We start from the raw sequence: 25,956 nt of genomic DNA, 5'->3' as shown, positions 1-25,956 counted from the left end.
TCAACCCCATTCCCTCTTCTAGCCATCCATGTAGGCTATGTGACCTACAGAATCTATGTGACCAGTTCTGGCCAATGAGACATAAGGAGAAATCTGATGGAGGAGCTCTGGAAAAGGTTTGCAAACTCTTAAAATGACACTGCGGTCACTTTTTCCTTTGGCTGCACGTGTAGTGGGATGGCTGGAACTGTGGCAGCATCTTGTAACTATGATTCCAATAAAATAGCAAAATAATGGGCTGCCCCCTCCCATGCTGTACCAGGGCTGGGTCTCTATGACAGCAGAATATGGCAGAAGTGACGCTCTGTCATTTCTGACATCAGATTGTAGAAGATGTTGCAGCTCCTGTCTCAGGCAGCTCACTCTGGGTGTCTCAGGACTCATGTCATGTTCTGAGGAGAGTCCACAGAGAGGCTCACATGATAAGGTGCTGAGGCCTGAAGAGCTGAGTGAGCTTTCTTGGAAGCGGATCCCTGAGCCCAGGCCAACAGCCTGACTCCAGCCTCATGAGAGCCCTGGAGCCAGAACCACCCAGCTAAGGCGCTTCCAGATTCCTGACCAAAAGAATCCGTGACGTAATGCGTGTTTAACATTTTAAGCTGCTAAGTTTCAGTGTAATTCATTACTCAGCAATAGACAGCTAATAAGTTTCCTTGTGTATAAGAACTAGATGAATGTTTTAAAAATATTTTTGACAATGACCCACATAAATACATTTTAAATCATGACTTGGCATATATATATATATATATATGTGTATGTGTGTGTGTGTGTGCATATATATATATATATGTGGAATGGAAATAAACGTTTCAAAAAACTTATTGCTTACAATGCATTCTGATATTTTCTATTTTATTTTATTGAAAAATATGTAGTGGGTGCAAACCACTGAAATGATCTCATGACTTAGGAACAGATTGCAACCATCAATCTGAAAAACATCATACTATTGCTAACATACTATATCATCTCAAAGCAATGCAAGATACAAGAAGCAGGGGGTCAAATAACCTCTGAACTAAGTAAAACTGCATTTTCCTAGCATAACTACTCAGTATCAGGAAGGCCCCTTCCCCCTACCCTTCTGAAACAATAGCAGGGCTCATACCTACAGCATCGCTGACTTCCAGAGCAGCCAATAATTGCTTTGAGACTTTAATCACCATCTGCATATTTCCAAAAAGTCCTTCAAAGTCAATATTTGGTAGCTGAGAGAGGGAAATAAAACATAAAAATGCATGGAAATGAAATCAATGGCATATTATTCATATTAGGAATATCTCAAGGATTGTATAAAAATTGCTCAAGGTCATTTTCTTCACTCACTTTCTCAAAGTTTCTAGAATAGAAACATCCAACATTATCTTTAGTGTCACCCTTTCATCTTAGTAAAGTGACTATGGAACCAGTTTGGTTTATAAATACACTGGGAGACAAACTGCCACCAGCACCCGTCTGATGGCACTGGCCACTGGCTACAGAAGTACTTGGGCGTGAGGGCTCCAAGAGCATAACTGAAGTCAAGCCCAGGTGGTCAAGTAACAAGCAATAAAGGCTATAAATCCCTGGGATACTGTTACCCTCTTTACTATCCAGCACCTAGAAAAGCCCATGCACATGTTAGTAAGGGTTTCCCAAATAAACTCTGTATGATCAGATACCAGAGCCAGGGAACCCTTACCCCAAGACTTTGTTGTATTATCACACAACCTCCCCAGTAGAGCCACAGAGATAGGAAATGTCTTGAGAATTACTGCAGTAAGTCTGGTAGTTAAAAGAAGACTCAACAAGTGACAGGATGCTGAAGGCTTAAGCTGATGACACACATATGCTGGGGCCCTTGATTAAGAGCAGCAGCCGCCACAGTCACAGCCTTTATTTCAAACCCCATAAATCTCGGTGGTGAAAGCTCCCACATCCTAGTGCTTCTGGCTTGGAGGACCACATTCCAAGTCAAGCTAACTGTCTCCCATAGCTCCTACTTGTGCCTGCTGCAGGGGTACCATGATCCGCTCAATACACATTTCCAGATCCCGAATGTAGTCTCTTTCCGTCTGAAGAAGTTCTTCTGCCACCTTGGCTCTCTTCTCCAGCATCCTCTGCTCTGGGTTTTCAGTGGACACAGACCCGGGAGGGGTCACCAGTGATGAAGACTGGGAGGAGAGGAGCGTCATTTCTAGAAGGGAAGCGAGAACTGGTCAGCAGCTCTGGGTGTGAAAGCAGGAGTTTCCAACAGTTTGAGTCAAAAGAACACATTCCTTGAGAACCAAAGATCTCACTATTGCTGACCACCAGGAAATCTGATCGCATGTGTCAGTTCTAAACAGGGACAGCGCTTAGGAAACTATCCCTACAGAGAGAACTTTCCCCACCTGTGCAATACCATTTCGAGAGTTTGTCCTAAAAAGGAGTAGCTGGCCCGTTTTAAGAGGACAAATCAGTGTTTACAAGCTCCTTACAAGAGAGGTTGAAAGGGGTCTGGCCTTACCAAGACTTGCTTTCACATCATACAGATATAAAGCCTGTTCCATGATCTCAAATAGCAGAAATACCAAGCTGAAAACTAAAAATATAGATATAGCACTTAAACAAAATATTATGGACAACACAAAATAATGCCAACTAAGGGTAAAGCAAGACTTAGGAATTATCTGAGAACTAGGTAACTGTAGGGCCTATCATTTTCCAGTCACTCTGATGGTGGATTAACATTAGTATATAAAGAAACAGGTAATCGTTTACATTCTCCCTATGAAAACCTTAATCAAGGCCAGGTGCGGTGGCGCATGCCTGCAATTCTAGAGGAGCTCAGGAGTTCGAGACCAGCCTGAGCAAGAGAGAGACCCCATCTCTACTAAAAATAGGAAAATTAGCCAGGCAGTCCCAGCTACTTTGGAGACTGAGGCAGGAAGATAGTTTGAGCCCAGGAGTTTGAGGTTGCAATGAGCTATGATGATGCCACTGCACTCTACCCAGAGTGACCGAGTGAGACTCTGTTTAAAAAAAAAAAAAAATCCTTAAGACTCACATACAGGTTTTGCTACTTAAAATGTCCTAGAAGATAGATACAAACTTACTATACACATGACATTTTTAATGGTATTTTCAATTAAAAGTACCTCTAAGAACTAGACTGCATGATTCTAAAAATGAAAACAAATATGTATCTTGTCATTAGCTTTTCCAATTACTTAGATACATAGGATGAGAGTTATTTATAAACATGGGACAGATTTTGTTCATTTAACATGAACATTAAACACTAAAAAAATCAGAAAAAAATCAACACTGAAGCAATCTCTGCTTAGTTTCTATCAAATTCCTTAAGATCCACTTAAACAATTACAAATTTGGTAAGTAAATACACTAGTAAGTCTGAGTACAATTACAAGAACATTTTTCCCCAGATTCAAGCAAAAATACAAATGTCTAAACTACTTATGGAAAGTTACACTTTCACAGATTTTATTCTCCAAAAATCTTTTCCACTGCCCCTTCCCTCAGAATGTGGGAATTCCAGTGAAACCCAAATTCTGATTTCTAAAAACCATTCTCCACCAAAAGGAAGCAGGGTTCTTTGCAGCAATGGCTAATTCCATGGCTGGGGGAGGGAACGGCTGGGGCACGGAACGTATAGATGGGCTTGGAGGGGCAGAAAGTAAAGAAGTGCTCAACAACATGATGGGGACATGTCAAAAAGACAAGGGAGGCAGCCTGAAGGCTCCCACTGGCCAAATCTGAGTATTGAAATTAAAAATTGTTATTTTTATTCAATGGAAATATTTGATTCTACTGAATAAAATAAGAATCTGTAAGTACATAAATAAATGTAGTGAAGAGAAACCTCTTTCTTATGGAAGAATGTCAACTCACAAATAATAGAAGAAATGATAGAGTTAGAACATCACTATTTTGCAACCATCAGAATAGAATTTGGTTCAGGCATGAATCATCAATGGATGATTCCGGTGCTGGTGGGGGTCTGATAATGATGAGAATATCTGCATAGTTTTGAATTACATATTACAAATTACTTATTAATTACAAAAATAAAAAAATAGTGACTATGTATCAGAGAAGTGGACAACACTATAACTGAGTAATTGAAATTAACCACAACAGTAAGGGACAAACAGACTTTTAACCACAACAATAAGGGGCAAACAGACGTCATGTGTTTCCAAATGTCATGTCTGGAAACAACATAATATCCCTTATGTAGTATCGCAGTCAAAAATGTATAATCTGAAACGAATCTTGAGGCAACATCAGACAGACTCAGGATTTGTGCTCTTCAAAATGTCAATGTCACGAAAGACAAAGAAGGCCTGAGGAACAGTTCCCAATTAAAGATAACTAAAGAGATGACAACTAAATGCAATGTGTGATTCGGAACTGGATCCTGATTTGGGGAGGGGGGAATGACACAAAGGACATTACTAGGTCAATTGATAAAACTGGAATATAGACTATAAGTTAGATAAATGAGTAAATCAATTTTAAATTTCTCAAAATGGCAAATCTATTGTGGTCATGTAAGAGAATACCCATGGTCATACAAAATACACACCAAAGCTTACTAAGGGGCATGATATGTACAATATACTCTTAGATAGTTCAGGAAAAAAAAACAAAAAAGAAAAACTATACATGGGGAGGTTTGGGGGAGAAAAAAGAGAATGAAATTAAAAACATGGCAAAATGTTAAATACTGGTGCATATGAGTAAAATGTATATAGGAGGTTCTTTGTCCTACTGCAATTTTCTGTGTATTCGACATTATTCAAAATAAAGGTTTTTTGTTTTTCGATTTTTTTTAAGACAAGGTCTCTCACTCTGTTGTCCAGGCTGGAGTGCAGTGGCATCATCATAGCTCACTGCAGCCTCCAACTCCTGGGCTCAAGCAATCCTCCAGCCTCAGCCTCCCAAAGTGCTAGGATTACAGGCATGAGCCACTGTACCCGGCCCAAAATAAAGTTTAAAAAGATATAATGGGAAAAATATCTTGAGTTTTTTGGTAGAATGAATGGCAAAATTTCAAGCATAACCCTCATTTCACCACAGTGTTAAATTATAATTCTAATTGTAATATATGTAAAATTTATTTTTAATGGCCTTGTTTTAAATTTTCTTTGTGATTTCAAAATAGACTTTCAGCCCTAAATATGGTCTCATTAGTGGCAAGTTGAGAAAAGAAACTCATTTTAAATACAAGATTAAAAAGCTCTGGAAAGGGAAAACATTTATTGAATTCCAATCGCTTGCCAGATGCTTTACAGATTATATCCCTGAACTTATTTAATACTCACATCAAAATTTTAAAGCAGGTATTACTGTCATTTAATAGATAAGAAAACAGCCCTTGAGGTTGACCAACTTGTCTCAGGTTCTGTAGGAGTAAATGGCAGTTCTGGAATTAGAACCTAAATATATTTAAATCCAAATCCTATGTACTTAATCCTGCACCATTTTGTTACCCTAGCCTGGAATCTCAACTAGAAAAGGTCAGGGGCTTGTTTGCTTCAAATCTTAAAAACTCCCTGGAAATGACTGCATTCTCTCCTGGGAATGCAAGTTCTATTAATTATAGCAGCTGAAAGCATAAAGTACCAGCAAGCACTTACTCATCAATTGGAAGCCAGATTGAGAGACTGAAAAATAAATGGTAACAATTATTTTAAACTATCAGCGTGTCTTTTTTTTTTTTTTTTTTGCAGATGGGGTTTAGAAGCCCTTGAACAGCCTTTAAAAAACAAAATCCAAAACACTTTAGTGTGATTAAAAACCCCTGTGGGATGTTTTTCACTAAATTCCAGTTTCCAGGGCACCAATCCTGAGATTCTGATTCAGCGAACCTGGGTGGGACCTGGGTATCTGCAATTTTAACAAAACCTGAGATGTTTCTGAAGATACCAGGTGAACTTCAGGTTTTACAAACATATTAATACTCAAAAAGAGTTTTCAAAGATTAAGTCAACAAAAAATATCTGGCTTGAAATTACTCCAAGTGTAAAACTGTTTTTCCCTTATTCCACATATATTCTAAGAAAAAAGTTTGCTCTAAAATTTTAGGCAGCCTTCAGCCTCAGCCAGCTGTAGTGGAAGCATGTTTTGAATCTTGCACTTCCCCGCCACGTAGCTGAGGAGCCCTGGAAAAGTCCATTTTTACCTCTGGGCCTCAATTTCCTCATCTGTGAAATAAGGATAATAATACCTGCTTTGCAGAGGAGTTGAGTGAATTAAACAAGGTTAACGACCCAACAGAAGTTAGTTCTTTTCCCACCTTGGGCCAGAAAATGCCGGCTGCACCAGATTGAGGTAAAATGCACCAAGTAGAAAATGCCCTTTGGAGACTCTAAAATTCTACTTTTCTCTAAGAACAATAAAACCTGGGGATGAGCAAGCACATGGAGGAAACTGAGGCCCGGTATTGACCAATCAATAGACAAGCTCTCACTTTCAGCCTAAGAAGGCCCTGCAGGTGTTAAGCGCTGGGGCTATTGCACAAATTTACTTTCCGTGCAAAACACAATTAGCTGTGGACTTTTTTTTTTTTGCGGTGGTTGCTCCTCTTCCCCACCTCCCCCTCCCCCAGTCCCGATTGCATCCTTCTCCAGACTCCCCCGCCCCTTTCTGGTTAGTGCATCATCGCCGGGCCCACTCCCCGAAGTTCTAAGACGGGAGGCACCAAGCCACGGCTTCCCACAACTCCAAAGCCACCCACGCTTCCCTTGCCCCGGAGAGCTGGCTCTGTCGCCGGCGGGGAAAATCCCTGAGCTCGCACCTAGTCGCAAGCGCCTCGGAGCGGGGACAAGGGGGCCGCGTGTTCCGCCCCCGGGACGTACCTGCAGCGCGCGGGGTGCCGGCGTGCGGGTCCGGGTGTGAGCAGAAGGCGTGGAACCTTCCCAGGGCTCTGGAATGCTTCTCAACCCCCTAAATCCTTTGTAAGGGGCGAGCATTTCCCCCGGCTTCCCATATTTACATATGAATCGCCCGAGTCCCCCGGGCTATCTCCGCAGGGCGCGTCCTAAAGGACGGAGCTGGAGCCCTCGGCTCGCGGACCGCGGTGCGCTCTACTCGGCCCCACACCTTCCCTGCCGTTTACGTCCCTCTCCTCGTCCTGCACCCCGAAATTCCACCTCAGGAGCTTTAATCCAAGATCACTATCTTTTCCCTCTTCTACCCCCTGCTAAACCTTGTGTGGGTTTTTGTTTGGGGACGAGGGGGGGGAAGCCCTTTTCAGGGATGAATTCCAAAGGCCCATCCCTGTCTACTGATGAAAGCCAACTGTAAGGTGGCAGCAGTTGCCCACCTTGTCCGCCCCAGGGCCCCTCTTTCCGCAGTCCCTCTCCCTGGGGCTTTGCCGAGGGCCCCCAGACCTCCTCCTCTGGGCACCGGAGCGGATCTCAGCCGGGCGGGTCGCAGGCCAGCTGGCACAAGGACGGCAAGAGTGACTCACACGGGCCGGGAGCCCCGCTCACGTCTTGCACACATCTACGCTTTTAAGGGACTCGAGGAGAAGAAAGTTGCACAATATGCCATTTTTGTAAGAAAATGAAGAGAAGGAAAGAGAAAAGAGAGGAAAAAAGTAAGGAAAACCTACAAAACCCTATACATATTTCTATATAAATGTGTAATAGGTAAGTGCACAGAAAGAGGTCCGGAAGGAGAACACACCAAATTGGTCACAAAGTTTGCTTCAGGGGAGGACCTGGGATTTGGGGTAAAAGTGCCCATCAATGGGGACTTGAGCCTAACCAGTACTTTTTAATCTCACAAGAGCATATTAATTTTTTTTAAAAAACCTGTCCGGCTAACTCAGATACCTCTCTACTGGCGGAACATTAAGCAACCTGAGAGTAATAAGCCCTTCCCACTGCTTCTAAAATCCCACCACTAAATGGTGAGGCTTTATTGGATGGCAGCCTCCAGGGTTATGGCCTCCCTCCATGACCTAATGGCGATACTTTTAAATTTATTTTAACAAGTGTTTATATGGCACTTACTGTGTATGTCATGCATTTTTCTAAGCACCTTATGAATCCTCAAAATATCCCCATTTTACTGATGAGAAAGAGTAACTGGCCCAGTTAAGCAGAAGAGCTGCGATTTGAGCCTCCCCTGGCTCCAGAGTCTATGCTCTTGACCAATGGCTATTCTGCCTCCAGTTCTTTTCCCAGGCAGCAAATCATGAGAGTTATGATTCCACCTAGAATTCCACTTCTGGGTTTCTGTAGCTATCTGGTAGCTAATGACAAATTGGTGCAATTTTAAAGCACAATTTAAGCTAATCTTCAGAGCCACAGTTCACACACAAGAAGACTGAACAATGACGCACATGAGCACATGTGCACATATATTCATATGATTCTGTCTATAAAACCCCACTCAGTATAACATAAATTATAAATCCTTGGACAGAATAGAATCTAGTCATGTCACACATAGTCAATATTCAGCAGTATTCCAAATAATTCATGGCAGAAATTATGTGAAATGAAGGGAAAGGGCTATTTTATCATGTCCTTTGAATTTAAAAATTCAAATAGAGGGACAAGAGGCATAAGGGAGTAGATAAAAACTTTAATACTTCCTCTACTTCCCCCCAAAATCAAAACTTTTAATCCAGAATCCCAATTTTAGGAATTTATTCTAAGTAAATAATTGGACAAGTGCACAAATATGTTCATATATGTTCACTAATGGTTTTAAAAGTGAAAAACAGAAACAACCAAAATTTCCTCAAAAGGGCCTGGGTAAATAAATTATGGCATGTCTATAGAATAAAATACTATTATAACCATTAAGCTGGAGATTTATGTTTATTAATGGAAAGAGATCTAATAGGTGTGTTGCTGAAAAAAACCAGGTTACAAAACAATTTATCAAAGAATTGTAGTTCTGTTAAAAAGGGAAAAATATTTTAAATGCAAATTTTTGAAAAGGAAAAAGTGTTGAGGGGATAGAAACTCTGATATTTTTTCCTTTTCTTTTCACTTATTTTCTTTTCTAGTATTTCTATGGTGAACATGTAACATTAATATGACAAAATAGTAAGGTCGAAAAAATAACATTTGCTATAAAATGATGTTCTGATACTAACAGTCAGCTCCCAATTACCCTGTTAATCCATTTCAAACTCTTTCTTCACTTTTTAATAACCTGAGGTTTCTTTCCTGACCTATCAATCCCTTTAAATGGGTGAAGAAAATAGGTAATAAAATACTGTTGAAATACAAATTTGTGAAAGAAAGACCACAATCACTGGCTAGCAGTCTCTCTAATAGCAGCCCTTTTGTAGCAAACCCTGGGAGGAAGCAATCTTCCTGTAAATTTGCTCATCCTCCCTCTCCCCCAGCCCTGCCTGGAGGAATCCTAAGCCTGGTTTTCCGTGTCACCACATCAGCCAGCCCACCCAGCCCCCTTTGCTTTTCCCTTTATCACCTACTTCAAGTCTTATTTAGAGAAATTTCATCCTGCTCTGTGTAAAACTTCCAGTGCTGTGGCCACTCTCTTTTCTGCAGGCTCATAGGAGACTCTTCCTGGACCCCCAAACTTCAGAGGTGAATGTATTTAGGTCCTAAATCTCAACAGCAACCAAAAAAACTTTCCTGGCAGCTTTTGCTCAGTAATGCCTGTCTATTTTGGCAAGCAGCCTCCAGTAAAATCCCTGCTGGAAGGGATGCCACCTCCGGAGACCTAGCTCAAAGCCTCCCATTTTCCGTCTCTTTTCCAGGTCCCCGTCTAGGCAGTCAGAACCACAAACAGGAGTCAAGGGCCCACATTACCAGAGCCCACAACTTATCCTCCAGGATAGTGAGTTTAATCCCAGGAGCAACTGAAACACCATTTTTGAACACTCTCCAAATATGTAAAACTCCTGGAGAGGTATGCTTAAAACTGTGAGATTATTTTTTTATCTTCAGGTAGCACAAGTAAATTAATCAACAGGGCAAAGATAGTTTTTGTAAAACAGTAAGAAATGAATTATTACTGTTTAACAAGCAAATTTTGAGTATAATGTCAGCCAACAAAACTTTACATGAAAAGTGTTTTCTTTTCTCCTTTTATTTATTTTTCTATTGATTGATTGAAACAGGGTCTCACTCTGTCACCCAGGCTGGAGTGCAGTGCAAGTGGAATGATCATAGCTCACTGCAGCTTCCAACTCCTGGGCTCAAGCAATCCTCCTGCCTCAGCCTCCTGAGTAGCTAGGACTACAGGCGCATGCCAACAGCACCCAGCTAATTTTTAAATGTTTTGGTAGAGATGGGGTCTCACTATCTTGCCCAGGCTGGTTTTGAACTCCTGGACTCAAGCAATCCTTCCGCCTTAGCCTCCCAAAGTGACTTCCATTCAGTATCAAGGCCAGTTCTAGGTTGTATGTCTTCTCCAGATGAGTGTGGCCGTTTCCATTCTTAATAATAACATGACAGTGATGTTTCAAAATTCACTCATCTACACGACACTGGCTATTTTTCTATCCTACTCTAAAATCAGACTTTCTTCAGTTTATATGAGGCGGTTTACTTTTTATTCTGTCCACTTGCTCTCATAACATTTTATGTATCCTTTATAACTGTTCACCCTCCCCCCAAAAATTGGTTGATCTAAGTTATAATCATTTAAAGTTTTAATTACAAAAATGTAAGAATATTTAATAGAAAGCTACCAACCAAAGGGCTGGGAGATGGGGCAAGGGTACAGAAAGGTGAAATGCCCTGCAAAGCTTTCTTTAGTTTCAGGCAAGTCACTTCATCTGTCTAAACTTCAGGGAACAGCAAGACAAGTGGAGTTAAACCAGATGGTTTTTAAAGTTATTTCCATTTGAATGAATGAATCTAGTGGAACAGGCAAGACATAAATTCATGAAACAAAAGAATAATATGAAATAGAATAAACTTAAGTGTTTAGGTTATATTTATTTAAAAGGGTGAATTCAATCTCTCAACATAAAGATTACCAATATTTTGATGGTAAAATCTAATTAAACCTAAGAGAGGGGTGAAGTCACTTCATTGCCCTCTCTCCCCCCTGGTTTTGATTTCTGGGAAATAACTGCAGCTGCTACTAGATCTGGAGAGGGCAGCAGGTGCAGTGGACAAAGCACTCAGATGTAAGTCAGAAGACTCAGCTCTGGCCCTGCCTTCCCCTCCCACCTGCGTGAACTTGGATGTGTCACATCACAACCTCGCGAGGCTGTTGTTTTCGCGTGTGGATGACTTCCCACTCCTTACATTTTACTCCTTTCAGCTTGGTATCAGCACAGTAGCCTCTAACTAGTTCCACAAGGAACATCACTTGCTATATGAGGCCTCTTTGGACTCCCCCAGTTAGTCATTTCCTCTCAGAGAGCCGAGAACTGGCCACTTGCTGCTATTATGAAACCTATAACAAGGTTTAATTATTTGTTTCCTTATCATTCCTTGAACGTGACAAGCCCAGCTTGCCTCTGAGCCTTTTCCATCCTTCCTTTCTACCCACTGTCTTCTAAGGCTCAAGTCCCAGCTTCTCCATGAAGGCTTCTCTACTCCTTGGATTACTCTCTGCTCTAAACTTCACCTCTCAGTGGCAATACAAAATAACCCTTGCTAGTTATCTTTTGGTATACGAGTTCTGGTACCCCAAGTAGAATATCTCACTTGACAACAAATATTTACTGAGCACCTATTAGATGCCAAGTACTATGTTAGATTCTGGAAACACCATCTTCATTCACTGCCATGATGGAGCTTAGACTCTACTGGACTGTCCCACAGACCTAAGATATACCTAATCTACAGCACATAGCACAGTGACTGGCACTTAATACATGGCAGCAATTAGTATTACTTAGCAGAGTGCCCCAAGCATTGCTTTGCTATGATTGTGATGTTTCAGATTCAATGAAATGCAACATATTTCATCTGTTAGTCTCCGCTCAGCTTACAATGACAAGAAAATGGTTTCTTGATACTGTGGAACAAGGTCTGCTGTAGAGCCATACCACAAACATATATCCTCCTACTAGAGATGACTACAGCACTGTCACACCCCTGTGGCTTGGCAGCCTGATGTTTATGCACAGCTGTGGGCACTTCCTGGTGTCCCAAGAAACAGCAAATTGGAAAACAGGTATCAGGATGGAGGTGTCAGGGTTCTGAGCTGCTCTGATTCACCTCCTCTCCCCCTGCACCTCTCAAAATCCTGAGGTCCATATGAAAGAAGATAAATTGCATCTTCTTATCCTACCTCAATTTATTGCCTTTCCTTGATATCTCTTGCTTTTACAGAGACCTGGGATCTCCCCAGACCAATACTCCTTCATTGTTGATGGAACATTATACAAAAATAATATAGGTAATGGCTTTGGAAGAAAACAGACAGCCTAGCTTCTTGAGAATACAATTCATGCTCCAAAGAAGCAAGATCTTTGAGTTGGATGGGAGTCAGCCAGACTGGAGCATTCTAATCTCAGGAGAGGAGTAACTTATTTTCTCTAAAGCTTCAACTCTTTCCCAACTCTTGAAGAAATATGGCCCTACATTTATTTCCTCTTGACTCCACATACTTACTCTTTCCCTCTCCTTTGCCTCCTACCCACTTGTTATCTTCGAACAGACATTCATACCCTGATTTTTTAAAAGTAAATAAACACATGGAAACTTTGTTCAACTCTGTGCCCCTGCAGTTACAATCACATTTTTTTCATACCTTCTGCAAAAGGTCTTCAAAGAGTGGTCTATATGCCCTCCCTCTGCGACTCACTCCCCGTGTTTCCTCCTCAATCCTTTGAATCAATTCTGTATTTTCACTCTTCTAGTGAAATTGTCTTCTCGGTCAACCAATAACCTCCTCAACAAATCCAATGGAATTCTCCTTGATTTCCCAGAGGGCAACTGAAAGTGTTGGCCACTGTCTCTTTAAATTCTCTGATTTTCTCCGGACCTCCTCAAATGCTCTTGCCCCATTCTTCTTACTGGCCTCCCCTCTCCTCCTGCCCGGGCATCTCCTAGGCTCAGTTCTCAGATGCCTGCTCCTTTGCCCAGGTGTTCTTTTCCTCTGAGAACACATCTACTCAGTTTCACTGATACATCTACAGAGGTGACTCACCATGTACAGGTCCAGCTCTGACTTCTTCCTCAAGCTCCCATCCAAACTCCCATATGGCTTTTAAGATTTCAATACTCTAGTTCTTTCCCCCACTGTGTTCCTCACCACCTTCCACAGACATGTTTGTGGCACAACTCTGTATCCTTTATTTTTTGAGACAGGCTCTCGCTTTGTCACCCAGACTGGAGTGAAGTGGTGTGATCATAGCTCACTACAGCCTCAAACTCCTGGCTTCAAGCCATCCTCCCACCTTAGCCTCCCAATTACCTGGGACTACAAATGCACATCACCACGCCCAGCTAATTTTTTACATTTTTTGTAGATACGGGGTATCGCTATGTTGCTCAGGCTGGTCTCAAACTCCTGGTCTCAAGCAATCCTTCTGCCTCAGACTCCCAAAGTGCTGGGATTACAGGCATGAGCCACCACGCCCAGCACATAACTGTATCTTTGCTCATAAAGTTTCCCCAACCAGGAAAGTTCTCCCTACTTCTCTCTGCCTATCTCAACTCTGTTATTCCTTTAAGTTTTAGCCAAGTTCAGACATTTCCCAAAAGTCTTTTCCAATAACTCAAGCAAAAACTGGTCTTTCTCCCTTCTGATTGTCCATAGCATTACTGTCTATACTATACACTTCTGTATTGTATTTAATTGTTCATGTTTTTATCTTTTGTCTCTTAAAATGATCTGCAAACACCTGCATGGTAGAGATGCCTTCTCTGGATATCCCCAATTCGTGGATCACTGCAAATTACAGACACTAGTTAATAAATACCTGTTGAACTGCATTCAAAGGGGGTGTGGATCTATGTGCTGGTATGGTAATAATAGGCCTGAATATAGACTATTGCTGCAGAGACATCATGTTCACATATTTGCAATGAAAAGAAACCTTGAATATCAGAGTTCTAAAAACTGAACTGTCTGTATAATACTAGCAAAAGTGCCTTCAAATCTATGCAGGTTTTTCTTATCTCAGGAGAAAAACAGAGGATTTTCTCACTCCACTGTAATTACTATCCAAACTTTTAAGAAATTGCTTCTATTTCCTTATCATTTCCCTACTAAACTCCCTGTGATATGCTCTGCCTGTGCCTCTATTCCCCACCCATCTGCCACAGGCAAAAGTCTTTCCCCCACCCGTATCTTCTCTTGTATCTCTGCAGTGTATAACACAGTTGCACCCTCCTTTCCCAGTGCCTCTCCTCCATTGAGTGGACTCCGCTAACACAACACTTTTCTGCTCTTCTAAGTTCATTTATGCAGAACGAATCTGTGGCTGTGCTTCTGGCTTCAACTGTGACGATGTAGGAAAACGCTGGCCTGGGCATCAAGAGACCCAGAGTCTGTCCCTGATCTAAGGCCTGGCTGAGTTACCTTGGACACACATTTCAATTCTCTGAGCTCTGTCTCATTTCAAACATTGTTTACTGTGACCCACACTTTACATTGTGACTCGGTATATACACACATACACTTACACAATACATGTATATATGTCTATACACATGTGTAAGTATTAAAGTATTACATGCTTACTTTTACTACATAAGATGTACTATGAAAGTTTTTTTTCTTTTTTTTTTTTGAGACAGGGTCTCACTCTGTTGCCCAGGCTGGACCACGATGGCACAATCACAGCTCATTGCAGCCTCTAACTCCTGGGCTCAAGGGATCCTCCTGCCTTCGCCTACTGAGCAGCTGGGACTACAGGTGCATGTCACGACGTCTGGCTAGTTTTTAAAAATTGTTTTAGAGATGGGGGTCTCACTATGTTGCCCAGGCTAGTCTAGAACTCCTGGCCTCAAGCGATCCTCTGGCCTTGGACTCCTGAGTAGCTGGGATTACAGGTGTGTGCCACTGTGCCTGGCTCTGGAGCTGAGTTTTGAACTCAAGGCAGACCAACTCCCATGCCTGTTCCCTTTCTGTAATTTCTGTCCTTACTGTGTAATGTTCAGGAGGGGTGACGGTGTGTGCTGTGAGACAGCCAGCAAATAATGTTAGAAAGCAGAAAGAGTTCTAACAAAGACTAAGCTTTTGTTATAGGTTGAGGATGATACTAGGGGTATAAAATGGGGTGCCAATTAAGCTAAATATGAATATACTTTCAAAAGTTAAGTCCTCAAATAAAAATAAAGAGCTGTAAAAGTGGAGATGATAAGAGGTGGAACTGAGCTGGTTTCAGAGAGATCAGAGGGCACATTACAACACTGCAGAGACAAGGGTTTGACTCCTATTAAGTGAAACAGAATAAGCTGTGATGACAGTTTGGAGGCTTGCTACAATAAGGAACTAAAGACAGGAAACAAAGTTCATAAAAGGAATAGATGTGGGGGAAGGGAATAGGAGCAATACAAAAAGCAATATAAGGAACTTATTATTTATTTTTTTTTAGCTGGAAGGAATTTAGAAGTCATCCAATCCCTATCATTTCAGAGAGAAAAAGCACCTAGAAAAAAAATGACTAGCTGCTAAATACCTTAGCAACTAAAGCCGGGTTTGGTTTCACTTTTATCTTTATAAATGCAGGTTGAGAGCCTGCTTTGTCCCTGGAAATTCAAGTTAAATCAAGCCTCCGCTGGAAGACCACCAGATGAACTGCTGGCAGTTCCAGGATCACAGAAGGGCTTATCTTTTCAGTCTTTGAGGGCCTCCCAAGTACAAACCTAACCAGCCAGCCTGTTCTGAAGGAGACCTACACCAGAAACTTTCCACTTAGGTGGAGGGTATGAGGTGGAATTTCCTGATTGTTCACATTCTCTGACTCTAACCCTTATCCTCTGATCACAACCTGGACTCCCCCAAATTGGGCAGAACCAGAAAGGCTGCTTGGTATGAGGACGACACACAACATGAAAAAAAGAAAAGGTTTACCAGGGAGTCCAGTAATTATAAAAACCACACAGCAAAAATAAAGTTCATTTCAGAGAACTGAAGAAGAAAAGATACAATGGCAAGAAAGAAATAATCTCTATGTGATGAAAGACTCCTACTTTTCCCATTTTACAGATGGCTTAGTTAAGGTCTGGTGAGATGAAGTGATTTGAATTCCTAACATGTACACAGCACATTGTGCTTTGAAGCATTTTCCGAATTCCACAAGAGCTTTAGTGCTCATCATTCACTTAGGATTCCTGGAAATCAAGGAATGAATAATCTATAAAATGAGACAAGTCTTCTTTTCCACTAAAGTAGTTTGGGGATTAAGAGAAAAAAAAAATATGCCAGGAAAATAAATTTTAGCTTGGTGCCCCCACAAGAGGAACACAAACATTAAAGAATGGAGAGATACTAGAGAGAGATTAAGGCACCTGACAAAACCAAGAATGAATGAAATTTCCATGGGAATGACGTGTGCCATGTTACATATTCACAACACTGTATTTCATCTTGCTCTGTACAAGGCCTTCCAAAGGAACTGAATCTCTAAGGTTGCCCTCACTCAAGATACATGTGATAAGAACTCCAGGGCACAGGTTCTCCTGGTACCTGCTCTGACCACCCTTTTAATCTATTTTCATGCTTTAACCTTCTAAGAAGGGTGAGTTCATACCTTGGGTTTTCTTCCTGTTCTGTACAAACTCTGAGCGCCTCAGGGTGCTGGGTGCTGTGCGGCGGAAATAACTATTCCTTCTCCAAGTCTCTGGGCCGTTTAATTCTCTCTCTTCCTCTAAATGCCAGGTGTTCGTCTCCAATAAAGGGCTTTCAGGAGTCCTAAAATGACTTCTTCCTTGCCCTCCCCTAGTGCACTGATCCTGCAGACCATCTGGGATGATGCCGCCACCCCCCAGTGCCATCCGTCCTGGTTTGTCGATGCCATTATACTCCACATTCCCCATGTGACGGAAAAAATCTGTTCCTCTGTAATTATGGGATTCATACTCAATGTCTGCAAATAAAGTATCATAGCCTTTATTTTCTGTATCAAAATCACCCTGATCCATGGTATGAGTCTTTGCTTTGGGATAAATTTTATCACTGCAATAAACATTCCTGTCCCTTTTATAATATCTGACAAATTCTTTACCTTCATTGATACCATTCAGATCTAAAAAGTCTACAGACTGACCATTAGTATAATTCTCAGGAACATGATATAAATTGTCGAGGTCTCTATAATAAAAATTAGTTTCTGGACAATCCTCAAGATTATAATTAAAATTCCTGTGGTCCATATAACACATTTGAGGTTGACCTAAATTCCCCAAAGAATCATCCAAACTCCTAGAGCTCATCCATTGTTCAGCTTTTGTAGATTCCTTAGGATACTTATGATCTGCAAAGCCATTTGTCCTTCTGAATCCTCCAGCTTTCCGAGTCACATCTGGGCTTCCCATAAGCCAATTATCCTTCGTCCCAAGGCTGAGAGTCCCATAAGCTACATTTTCTGGTCTCCTGTAACCATCACAGCCTCCGTGGTACAGACGGTCCTTTCCACTTCCATTTGCTTCCCTGTAGTTCATGTAGCTTGGTTTACTCTGCTCAAAATCCCAGTATCCACAATCCCTTTTTCTGTAGGGCCGATTCTGCCCCTTGGCCCGGTACCTAGGATCCAAGTCATTTTCTCTGTGAAGTTCATCCAGCTCCACGGTATAGTTCCTTTCCTGTGGACGCCTGCAGGCTTTGTACTCCCAGCCGGAGCCCCAGTGCCTTTTCTTCTCCACTTTTCTTTCTTTGCTAGTCTCATGGGTTTCACACATATTCATTGTGCTTAAAGACACAGGTTTTACTTCTCCTTTCCATGGGCTGGGTTGGGCTGTGGACAGGTGCAGTCTAGCCTAAGGCTGGATCTATCCTGCTTAAAATGTCTCCCAAAGCACTGAGAGACGCTTCCTGTTGGCTGGAGCACCGGAGAGATGTGGAGTTATTTAGACCTCAGGATCCAATCAGTGAGCTACTCTATCTTTTCCCTGGGAGGCCAGGAGATAATTAGTAACTAGTTCATGTGATTGGAGTTGGCAGTTTTGTTTGGCGTTTCCCTCAAGCTGGTCAAACTGGCTTGACTGCTTTACTTGCTAAAGACAGAAACATTCTGCTACTCTAAACGCTTTGCAGAAAAAGGAAGGTGAAGGAGAAACAGCCCCCTTTAAGAGCCCCAGATGAGGTCACATATCGGTCTCATCTGCCTCTTTGATCCTTTAGGATGCCACCAGGAGTACAAATGAATGCTCTCATGTGCAGCTCAAACCAGACTTCCATTCCCCGTCCTCTAAGTCCACCCTCCTAATCTGTGGACATCTGAAACCCTTCAGGACTCCCTTCCCTTTACCTAGAGGCAGAATTCTTCCTCCTTTGAGTGCTTTGCTATTATAGGGTTCAAGTTACCAGTGAGTGTACACTCAAATCACAAGCAATTTAAGCTCTCATCTGGCAGACACATTCCCACTGAAGGAAGAAAAAGCATTTCCTTTTACTCCAGTCTGGTATATGGGTAATTTGACAGGGTAAAAACTCTTCTCCAGAAGAACAGCGTTGTGTACACTTTCATATTTTCCCAGATACATGTCATGCCAGAGAAGCATCCAAAACATTCATTTCCTAAATCTCTTTTCTAGCTATTATAATTCATATAACATATTTAGGAAGTAGAGGATGAGGCCAGAAATCAGAAAGGCAGGTATAAAATGCCTGTTTGCATTCAACAAACATGAGACAGATACCTATTATATACGCAGCATTGCAGAAGACAAAAAGATGAACACGTTCTTCCCTGCCTTATAATGCAGGAGCAACACACTATAAAGTAAGATCGAGTGTGGTAAGTGCTGTATAACAAACACAAACAGCAATGGCAACAAAGCATTGGTGTGGCCACTGGAGGCTTTGTGGACATGGTGGCATTTGAACAGCGCCTTCAGAGATGAGCAGAATCTCTGCAGACTTTCCACACGTGGAGGACTAAGAAATGGGGCATAGTTTGAAGGATACAACATGTGGGAAAAGTAATAAAAGGCTGGAGGGGTGGGTTGGCGCGGATCCCAAACGTTGTGAGTGCTGTTTATTTTATTCAATGGACAGTGAAGGGTTTTGAGTAGGGGAGGAACATGCTAAGAGACAGGCCTTAATGAGATTACTCTTTTAGCTGTCTAGTCATTTATTAGATGTCCGGGAATGATTCCTTGAACTGTTATCTAATCCTTATTTGTGAAATAATATAAGGGACCCTCAGGACACCAGGGTTATATGCTTTGTTAATAATTAGATGTTTACTCTTGGGTAAACTAGTTATGCTCTCTGGGACTCAATTTACCCACCTATAAAATGAGGCCGTCGTCCTCAGTGACTCCCGATTCCTCCGGCTTTAATAATCTACGGTTCTATTTTCCCTCACAACTTCTTTTTCCTTTCCTCAAATACCTGATGTGCTATTAGGTACCTTTTGGATTCTTTACTGATAGTTACTGGAGGAATCTCCACACTGTCCAATCTTCTGATGCTCATGGGAGGTTTTCTGTTCACTTGCTCTGTTCCCTGGTACCTTCCCGACCAACAGCAGCGGCAACAGCCCTGGTAGCTCCGTGTTTTCAGTGTGTACCGCGTGCTATGATCAGCCCTAGGGAGTTGATTTAAGTTTTCATTTCCATTTTTACCACCCTGCAAGGAGGGTGCGTATTATCCTTATTTCACCACAGATAAAGAAATAGTGTGAGAGTTTGAATAACCTGCTCAAGATCACATAAGCTAGTACATAAAAGGGCTGTGGTTTGAACACAGATCTGTTTGCCTTCATGGCACTAGACTAGGAAGACTATCTTAAAATGTAGTCAACCCTTAATTTCCCTCACACCAAGTGAATAAACAAGTAAACCCTGTCCTGGTCTAATTCAGAAACTGACCACTACTGAGGCAAGTCATACACCTTCCCCCACCCCCCACCTTTCCCTCTTTGTCTCCAGTCCTGGCCGACCTACCCTGCCCAGAGCTGGGCGTCCCCACCTGACCACGGGACGCATAGACACTGGCACAGTAACACACAAGGCGGCCCCCAGTGACTCACTCTGGGATCTATAACCTACTGCCTAAACCCAATAAAGATTGTGCTCTGATTCACCAAACCAATAGGAAAGCAGCATCATTTGGAACAACAGCCTTCACCATGAGTTGTAACAGAGTGACAGTGCAATATGGACACAACACAGAGAGGAGGAAACAGGACACCCAGAAGTTCAATTTCTGCTAATAACCAGTTTGTAGAGATGCTTAATCTCTGTGGCTGTCGGTTTTCTTATGTGGGAAATGAGGAAGCTAATGGTTTCTTTGTCACTTTAAATCTAAAATTCTATGATCTTTCTTATTTCTAAACCACTTAAAAGTAAAGATTAATCTTTCCCTAACTGTTACGAAAACAAAGTTCTCTGTAGCAACTTGTTATCTTTGATAAAGCCGGTGTAAGAAAAACACACCTAGTAAATTAACCAAGAGAAGAGATAAAAGAAAGGACTAAACCATAGGGAAGACAGATACTAGTTATTATCCTTGGGTAAGTGGACAGTGAATAGTTGGTTATAACAGGGGGCCCCCACGCCTCCTTTTCTAAGTCCTATGGCCTTTAGGGTATGAAAGACAGTTTGCAAAAAGGTGTCAACTGCCCCAACTTTACCTCCACATTACTATGGCCCAAATCTAATCAAAGGCTGTGAATGGGTTGCTGTTTTTGAGTGAAAAATCTGTGTACAAAGAAATGCAGCTGAGGGAAAGGAGAGAATAACTTTCTACTTTTATCAAGGCGAGGACTGCTGTTGAAATAGTAATACAACCCTGTAGATGGTCCCCCCTCCCTTGGCGCTCCCCTTGACTTTACCTGACAGCAACACTCCACTGGCCCTTTTCTGCAGCCCTAAAGAGAGGGCAGGTCATCACGCGCATGTGTGTGACGCCCAGGATGGGCAGAGATGCTGCCACCTATTCTAGAAGTGAGGCTGGGCCAGCAGGATTTGGGAGGAGAGAGAAAGAGGGAGAAGCCAGAGGAAAGGTAAAGGGAGAAAACTGTAAAACAAACAAAAAAACCAAACAAGAACATATAATTCCCTAAACTGTTAATGCCCCTGTAACTGTCCATGCCGTCCCTGCGGTCTGATGGTCAACCCCTCCTCACTTTCTAGGACTGTGCCCCAGGGACAGTCGGATTCCTACAGTTCTTGCTATTTTCCAGAGCAGCTTACAAATCTCTCTCTCATCTAACCTATGTACTTCATAGTACTTGCTTATCTCCTTTTATTATACTGAAGGTTCCTTGCGGGCAAGAACCATGTCAATCTTTTCTTCCTTTCCCCAGCGCAGCTCTGTAGATGGGGTACACAGTAGGTACTTAAATGTTTAATGATGATGCGTGCAGCATTTATTTGGCACATGCTAGATGCTAATAGAGGGCAGTCTAGCTTAGAAGTTAAGAGCACAGGATTTGATAGCCCTGGCTTTGAATCCCGGCTGCCACTTACTAGCTGTATAATCTTGGGAAAGTTATTTAATCTCTCTAAGTCTATTTCTTCATCTTTTCACTACCAAACCTGCCATGCTTCTGCCTATGAACCCATACGCTCTGCCTCCCTCCCAGTACAGTGGAGGAACTGTCCCTGCTCAGGGACACTCAGGCCACTCTCTCTGTTGGTCACTGGATCCCACCCCTCCTGACGGCTCACTTGGTTCTGGCAGTCAGACCCTCTCTCCTGTTTCTTCAACACGCCCACTCGAGCAGATCAGTCCTGTGAGCTTGTGAACACGTGCTGATGTTTCCCATCTTCTGAACAACTTCCTCTGGCCTCATCCATGTCCACTCCATCTACCATCCTGTTTCTTTGCTTTCTTTTATAGCAAAACTCTTTGACAGGCTTTTGAGCACGTCAAATGCTCAATGCCTCTCCTTCCTTACCTCTCATTCTCTCTTTAACCCACTGCAATGGAGCTTTTTGTTTCTTTTAGAAACAGGACTTTGCTCTGTTATCTAGGCTGGAGTACAGAGAGATGATCATAGCTCACTGTAACCTCAAACTCCCAGGCTCAAGCAATCCTCCTCCCTCAGCTACCAGAGTAGCTGGGACTACAAGTGTGTGCCACCACACCGAGCTAATTTTTTTACTTTTTTATAGAGACAGAGTCTTGTTATGTTGCCAAGGCTGGGCTGAACTCCTGGGCTCAAGCGACCCTCCTCCGTCAGCCTCCCAAAGTGCTGGGAATACAGGCGTGAACCACCACGCCTGGCCTCCAATAGGGCTTTTGTTCCATCATCACCACGTGAGTGCTCTTGACAAGGGCACCAAATCCAATGGTCATTTCTGAGACTTCACCATACTTGGCTTCTCAGTAGCTTCTGCAACCCAGTCACTTTCCCTTTCTTGCAACTGTTTCTTCCCTTGGCTTTCCTTCTGCTTCATTGCCTGCTCTTCTTTGCTGGCTCATCTCCCTTGTCCCCCGCGCCCCCCCCCCCCATGCTCCTAAACACTGGAGTGCCCCAGGGCTAAGTTCTGGATCATCTTCTCCTATATTCTCAATTACCCTGCACGCAGTAGGAATTCAGAAATACTGACACGACCAGGAACATGGTTTCAACTCCTATGGTGCAGCTGCCTCTCAGGCTAAGGGCTAATTGGGAGGAGTTGTAAAGCAGACTCCATTGCTATAGCCAAAGAGGCTGCTTGGAGAGGGGGTCTGGAAACTCAAGAAGAGGGTACCTGTGACAGAAAGGTAAGTTCCCCAACTGAGGAAGAAACAAGCACTGGTGAGAAGAGACGACTGACTGGGAGAAGTGGGGCAAAAACAGGAAAAAGAATCTGGGGGCTCTGTAAAAGTAAATAAAAAGACTGGGATATAGTAAAATATGAGGTGCTTTGGGTAATTCTGATATACTCTGAAGGGTGTGAATGTTCCAGATGGAACAGGTTCAGGCTGAGCCTCTTCTCTTTCCATGTATCTGTGCTCTCTCTTTGGAAGTCTCACTAAATGCCACGGCTTTAAATAATGTTTACGTGCTCTCAATTCCCAGATTTATGTCTCCAGCCCTGACCTCCCCCCTGAACTCTGGGCCTGTATATCAGGCTGCCTAATCAATACTTCTACCTGGATGTCTTGTGGGCAACTCAACTCGACATAAGCAAAGCTGAGCTCCTGAGCTCTGGCCCTGTCCCCCTTCCCCACCAACCAGCTCCCCCGGCAGCCTTCAATGAATGACAACTCTGATCCTTCCAGGTGCTCACCTCACCTCCTTGACTCTTCTCACTCTCTTACACCTCACATGCAATCCACCAGCAAGTCCTACTGGCTCCAACTCAAAATATGCCTAGAGCTGAGCACGTATCACCATCACCACTGCTGCTGTCCTGGTCCAGGCTCAGCATCCCTTGCCTGGGTCACTGCAGCAGCCTCCTGAGTGGTCTCTCGGCCTCTACCTGTGTCTCTTCTGTCTATTCGCAAGACTACAGCCAGAGTGCCTCCATTAAGTTTTAAGTCAGGTCATATTACTTCCAAGCTCAAAACCTTCTGGTGGCTTCTTTTTTTACTCTGAATGATGGACTACAAGGCCTGTGCTGTTGCTCTAGCCGAACTGGCCTTCTTGCTATTCCTCAAACACCAGACATACTCTTACACTTGCTGTCCTACCTGCCTGGAACAATTCCCACACCCCCCAAAATGGCTTGGCTGGGTCCCTACAATCTCACTTTTCAGGAGGTCGTCTCTGATTTCTTTTCTCCATAGATTGTTTTGCCTTCTAACATACTATATATTTGTAGTTTTACTTATGTACTGTCTCTCCCCATGAGGGCAGAGATTACTGCTGTAACTCCAGAACACTGCCTAGAGTCTAGCAGGCTCTCAATAATATTGGTTGAATGACTGTCCTGTCTTTTGGGTCTTGCTACATCTGGTAAATGGTAAAGGGAGGCAGCATACTCAGGGAGGGGTATGATGACAGGAATGCTCATGACTGAAGGTCTCCGGAGTTCTTTTACAGTATAGTACTGCAATGCCTCAGTGAAATCTGAAACCTATACTTACAGTACTTGGATCTATTCCAGCTTCTCCACCCTTCTGCCTGGAGCTGAGAGTGAGGAAATGTTTGCAGAGCTATAGTACAAACTGCTATGCACAGTGACTCACAGGTCAGTTATGATGCAGTTAACCTTTTTAAGCCACATTTCTTGACATACATTAAACCATCTATCCTAAAAGGAAAAACTATTTTCTGTCCTGAATTAACATAGACTATTAATGGGTTCTGACTATGGTTGCTGTTTAATACCAGGATGAAATCCTTTAGAAATAACACCCTGCAACAGATGCTATGCAAGTTGGAGATATTTGCTTTTCTCTTATGTATGAGAAACTAGAAAGATTGTTATTTCCTTTACATAAACTTTTATCATCTTAAAAGACTACAAACTGATTTGGCTAGTTCACTCTATTATCTTTCCCTAGTTTGAGAAATAATTATTTTTTTAGGTTTTTTTTTTCCCTAGGCACAAGATCAGTGCAAGAGAAAGAATTCTTACATCTGAAGTATTCCAAGGAGTCTTCAGAATGACAAATTGCTTCTTTATATAGAAAAACTATACTTTCAAATTTTAAAAATCTGTCTAGAATATTATATATCACTTTAGTGTAAAAATGTTATTGTTCCTTATCAGTAATTCTCTAACTTGTTAATCTATTGTCTCTCTTTAGCGGACCTTAGATCCCACCTAATATCTTGCTGAAAATATTACTTTCCTGAAAAACATATTCTGATTTAATTTGCAACAGTCATCATTAAAAATTACTCTTAGAGTTTCTGGTCAACCTTCCCCTTGGCATTACCTTAAAGGCTGGGAAGAGGGAGGTTTAGGAGCAAGGTTCCTGATGTGGAGGAGGGAGGCTGACTCACTCTGCACTTAATCATCCACTGCACTCGTTTAGAACAACCGGGTCCTGGCTGTGACCAACACCAAAAGTAAATCTACAGTCATGATTCCAAGGCAGCAAGTCAGACGGGATGATTAACTACAGAAGTCAATATCAGTATGCTAACTAGGGTTTCAAAGACACACAAATATGAATGATACTATAACTATGTCTTTTTTATTAATCAATATGTAGCCAGTATCTGGATCATAGTATGTGCTCAAGAAATATTTGCTGAGTAAGGAAATGAATGCACACCCTACTCATCAAATTCAGGCATGTGAACCTCACCTAGAGGTAGATAAAGACAATAATATGCTAAAATGAGACTCTCTCAGGGTGACACTATGTAGTTCTAATTATGGCTTCTAAAAGTAACATGTGTGGGACACCTGCAAGTCTGAGGACTAACCCTTACTGTTCCTACTGCTTCAGAAGTCAGACAACCTATTCATCAGATTTGAAGGTACTGTGTTTTAGATATGAACCTTAACTTGTTAATTAGCAACTCATTTGACTGGAAGCTCCTTGAGGGCAGAGAGCACACCTATAATGTTCATCACCGTATACCCTGCCCTTAGCAAAATGCCTGGCACATGGTAAAATATAAACACGTACACATTTCCTGGATGCGTGGGTGACTGACCCGAATACCATACTAAAGCCCATAAAATGACAATTTCACTTCCCAAAACACAATAGTCACAAATACCATCTAGTGTTCTACCCTGACTGCACATGGAAATTCCAAATTTAAAACTCCTAACACCCAGTCAGAGCCAAACACTGGCTTACCCAGAACTATTCATACTAATAACTGGGCTTTTTATTTTCAATAATTAAAGTCTAGGTTATTTGGACTAGCCCTCTCACAGGAAAAAAGCTTAAAAAGTTAGCAGAAATATAAAAACATCTTCTTAAAACCATCAATATTCTGACAAGATGGTTAAAAAAAAGTACAGGCCAAAACCAAAGGGAAAGCTGGAACCC

The 25,956-nt window shown here is 42.2% G+C and overlaps 1 protein-coding gene across 7 annotated transcripts in view; it reads right to left on the bottom strand.

The window, feature by feature from the left end:
- LOC123650139 (dynamin binding protein) overlaps positions 1-25,956 on the bottom strand; it is a 104,977-nt gene that overhangs the window by 21,915 nt on the left and 57,106 nt on the right. For 5 of the 7 annotated variants that reach the window (XM_045568648.1, XM_045568646.1, XM_045568647.1 and 2 more), the window contains exons 5-6: positions 1,986-2,179; positions 1,112-1,211 (exon numbers count right to left, since the gene is read on the bottom strand). In XM_045568648.1, coding sequence (XP_045424604.1) covers positions 1,112-1,211; positions 1,986-2,179 — 294 coding nt within the window. Of the gene's footprint in view, positions 1-1,111; positions 1,212-1,985; positions 2,180-16,648; positions 17,919-25,956 lie in introns of those variants that run through there. The other 2 variants (XM_045568652.1, XM_045568651.1) reach the window with 2 other exon arrangements.

This window comes from Lemur catta, chromosome 14 (genome assembly GCF_020740605.2).
Source record: "Lemur catta isolate mLemCat1 chromosome 14, mLemCat1.pri, whole genome shotgun sequence".
Lineage (NCBI taxonomy): Eukaryota > Metazoa > Chordata > Mammalia > Primates > Lemuridae > Lemur > Lemur catta.
The sequence above is the reverse complement of the archived record's forward strand: the minus strand, read 5'-3'. Positions and strand labels throughout refer to the sequence as shown.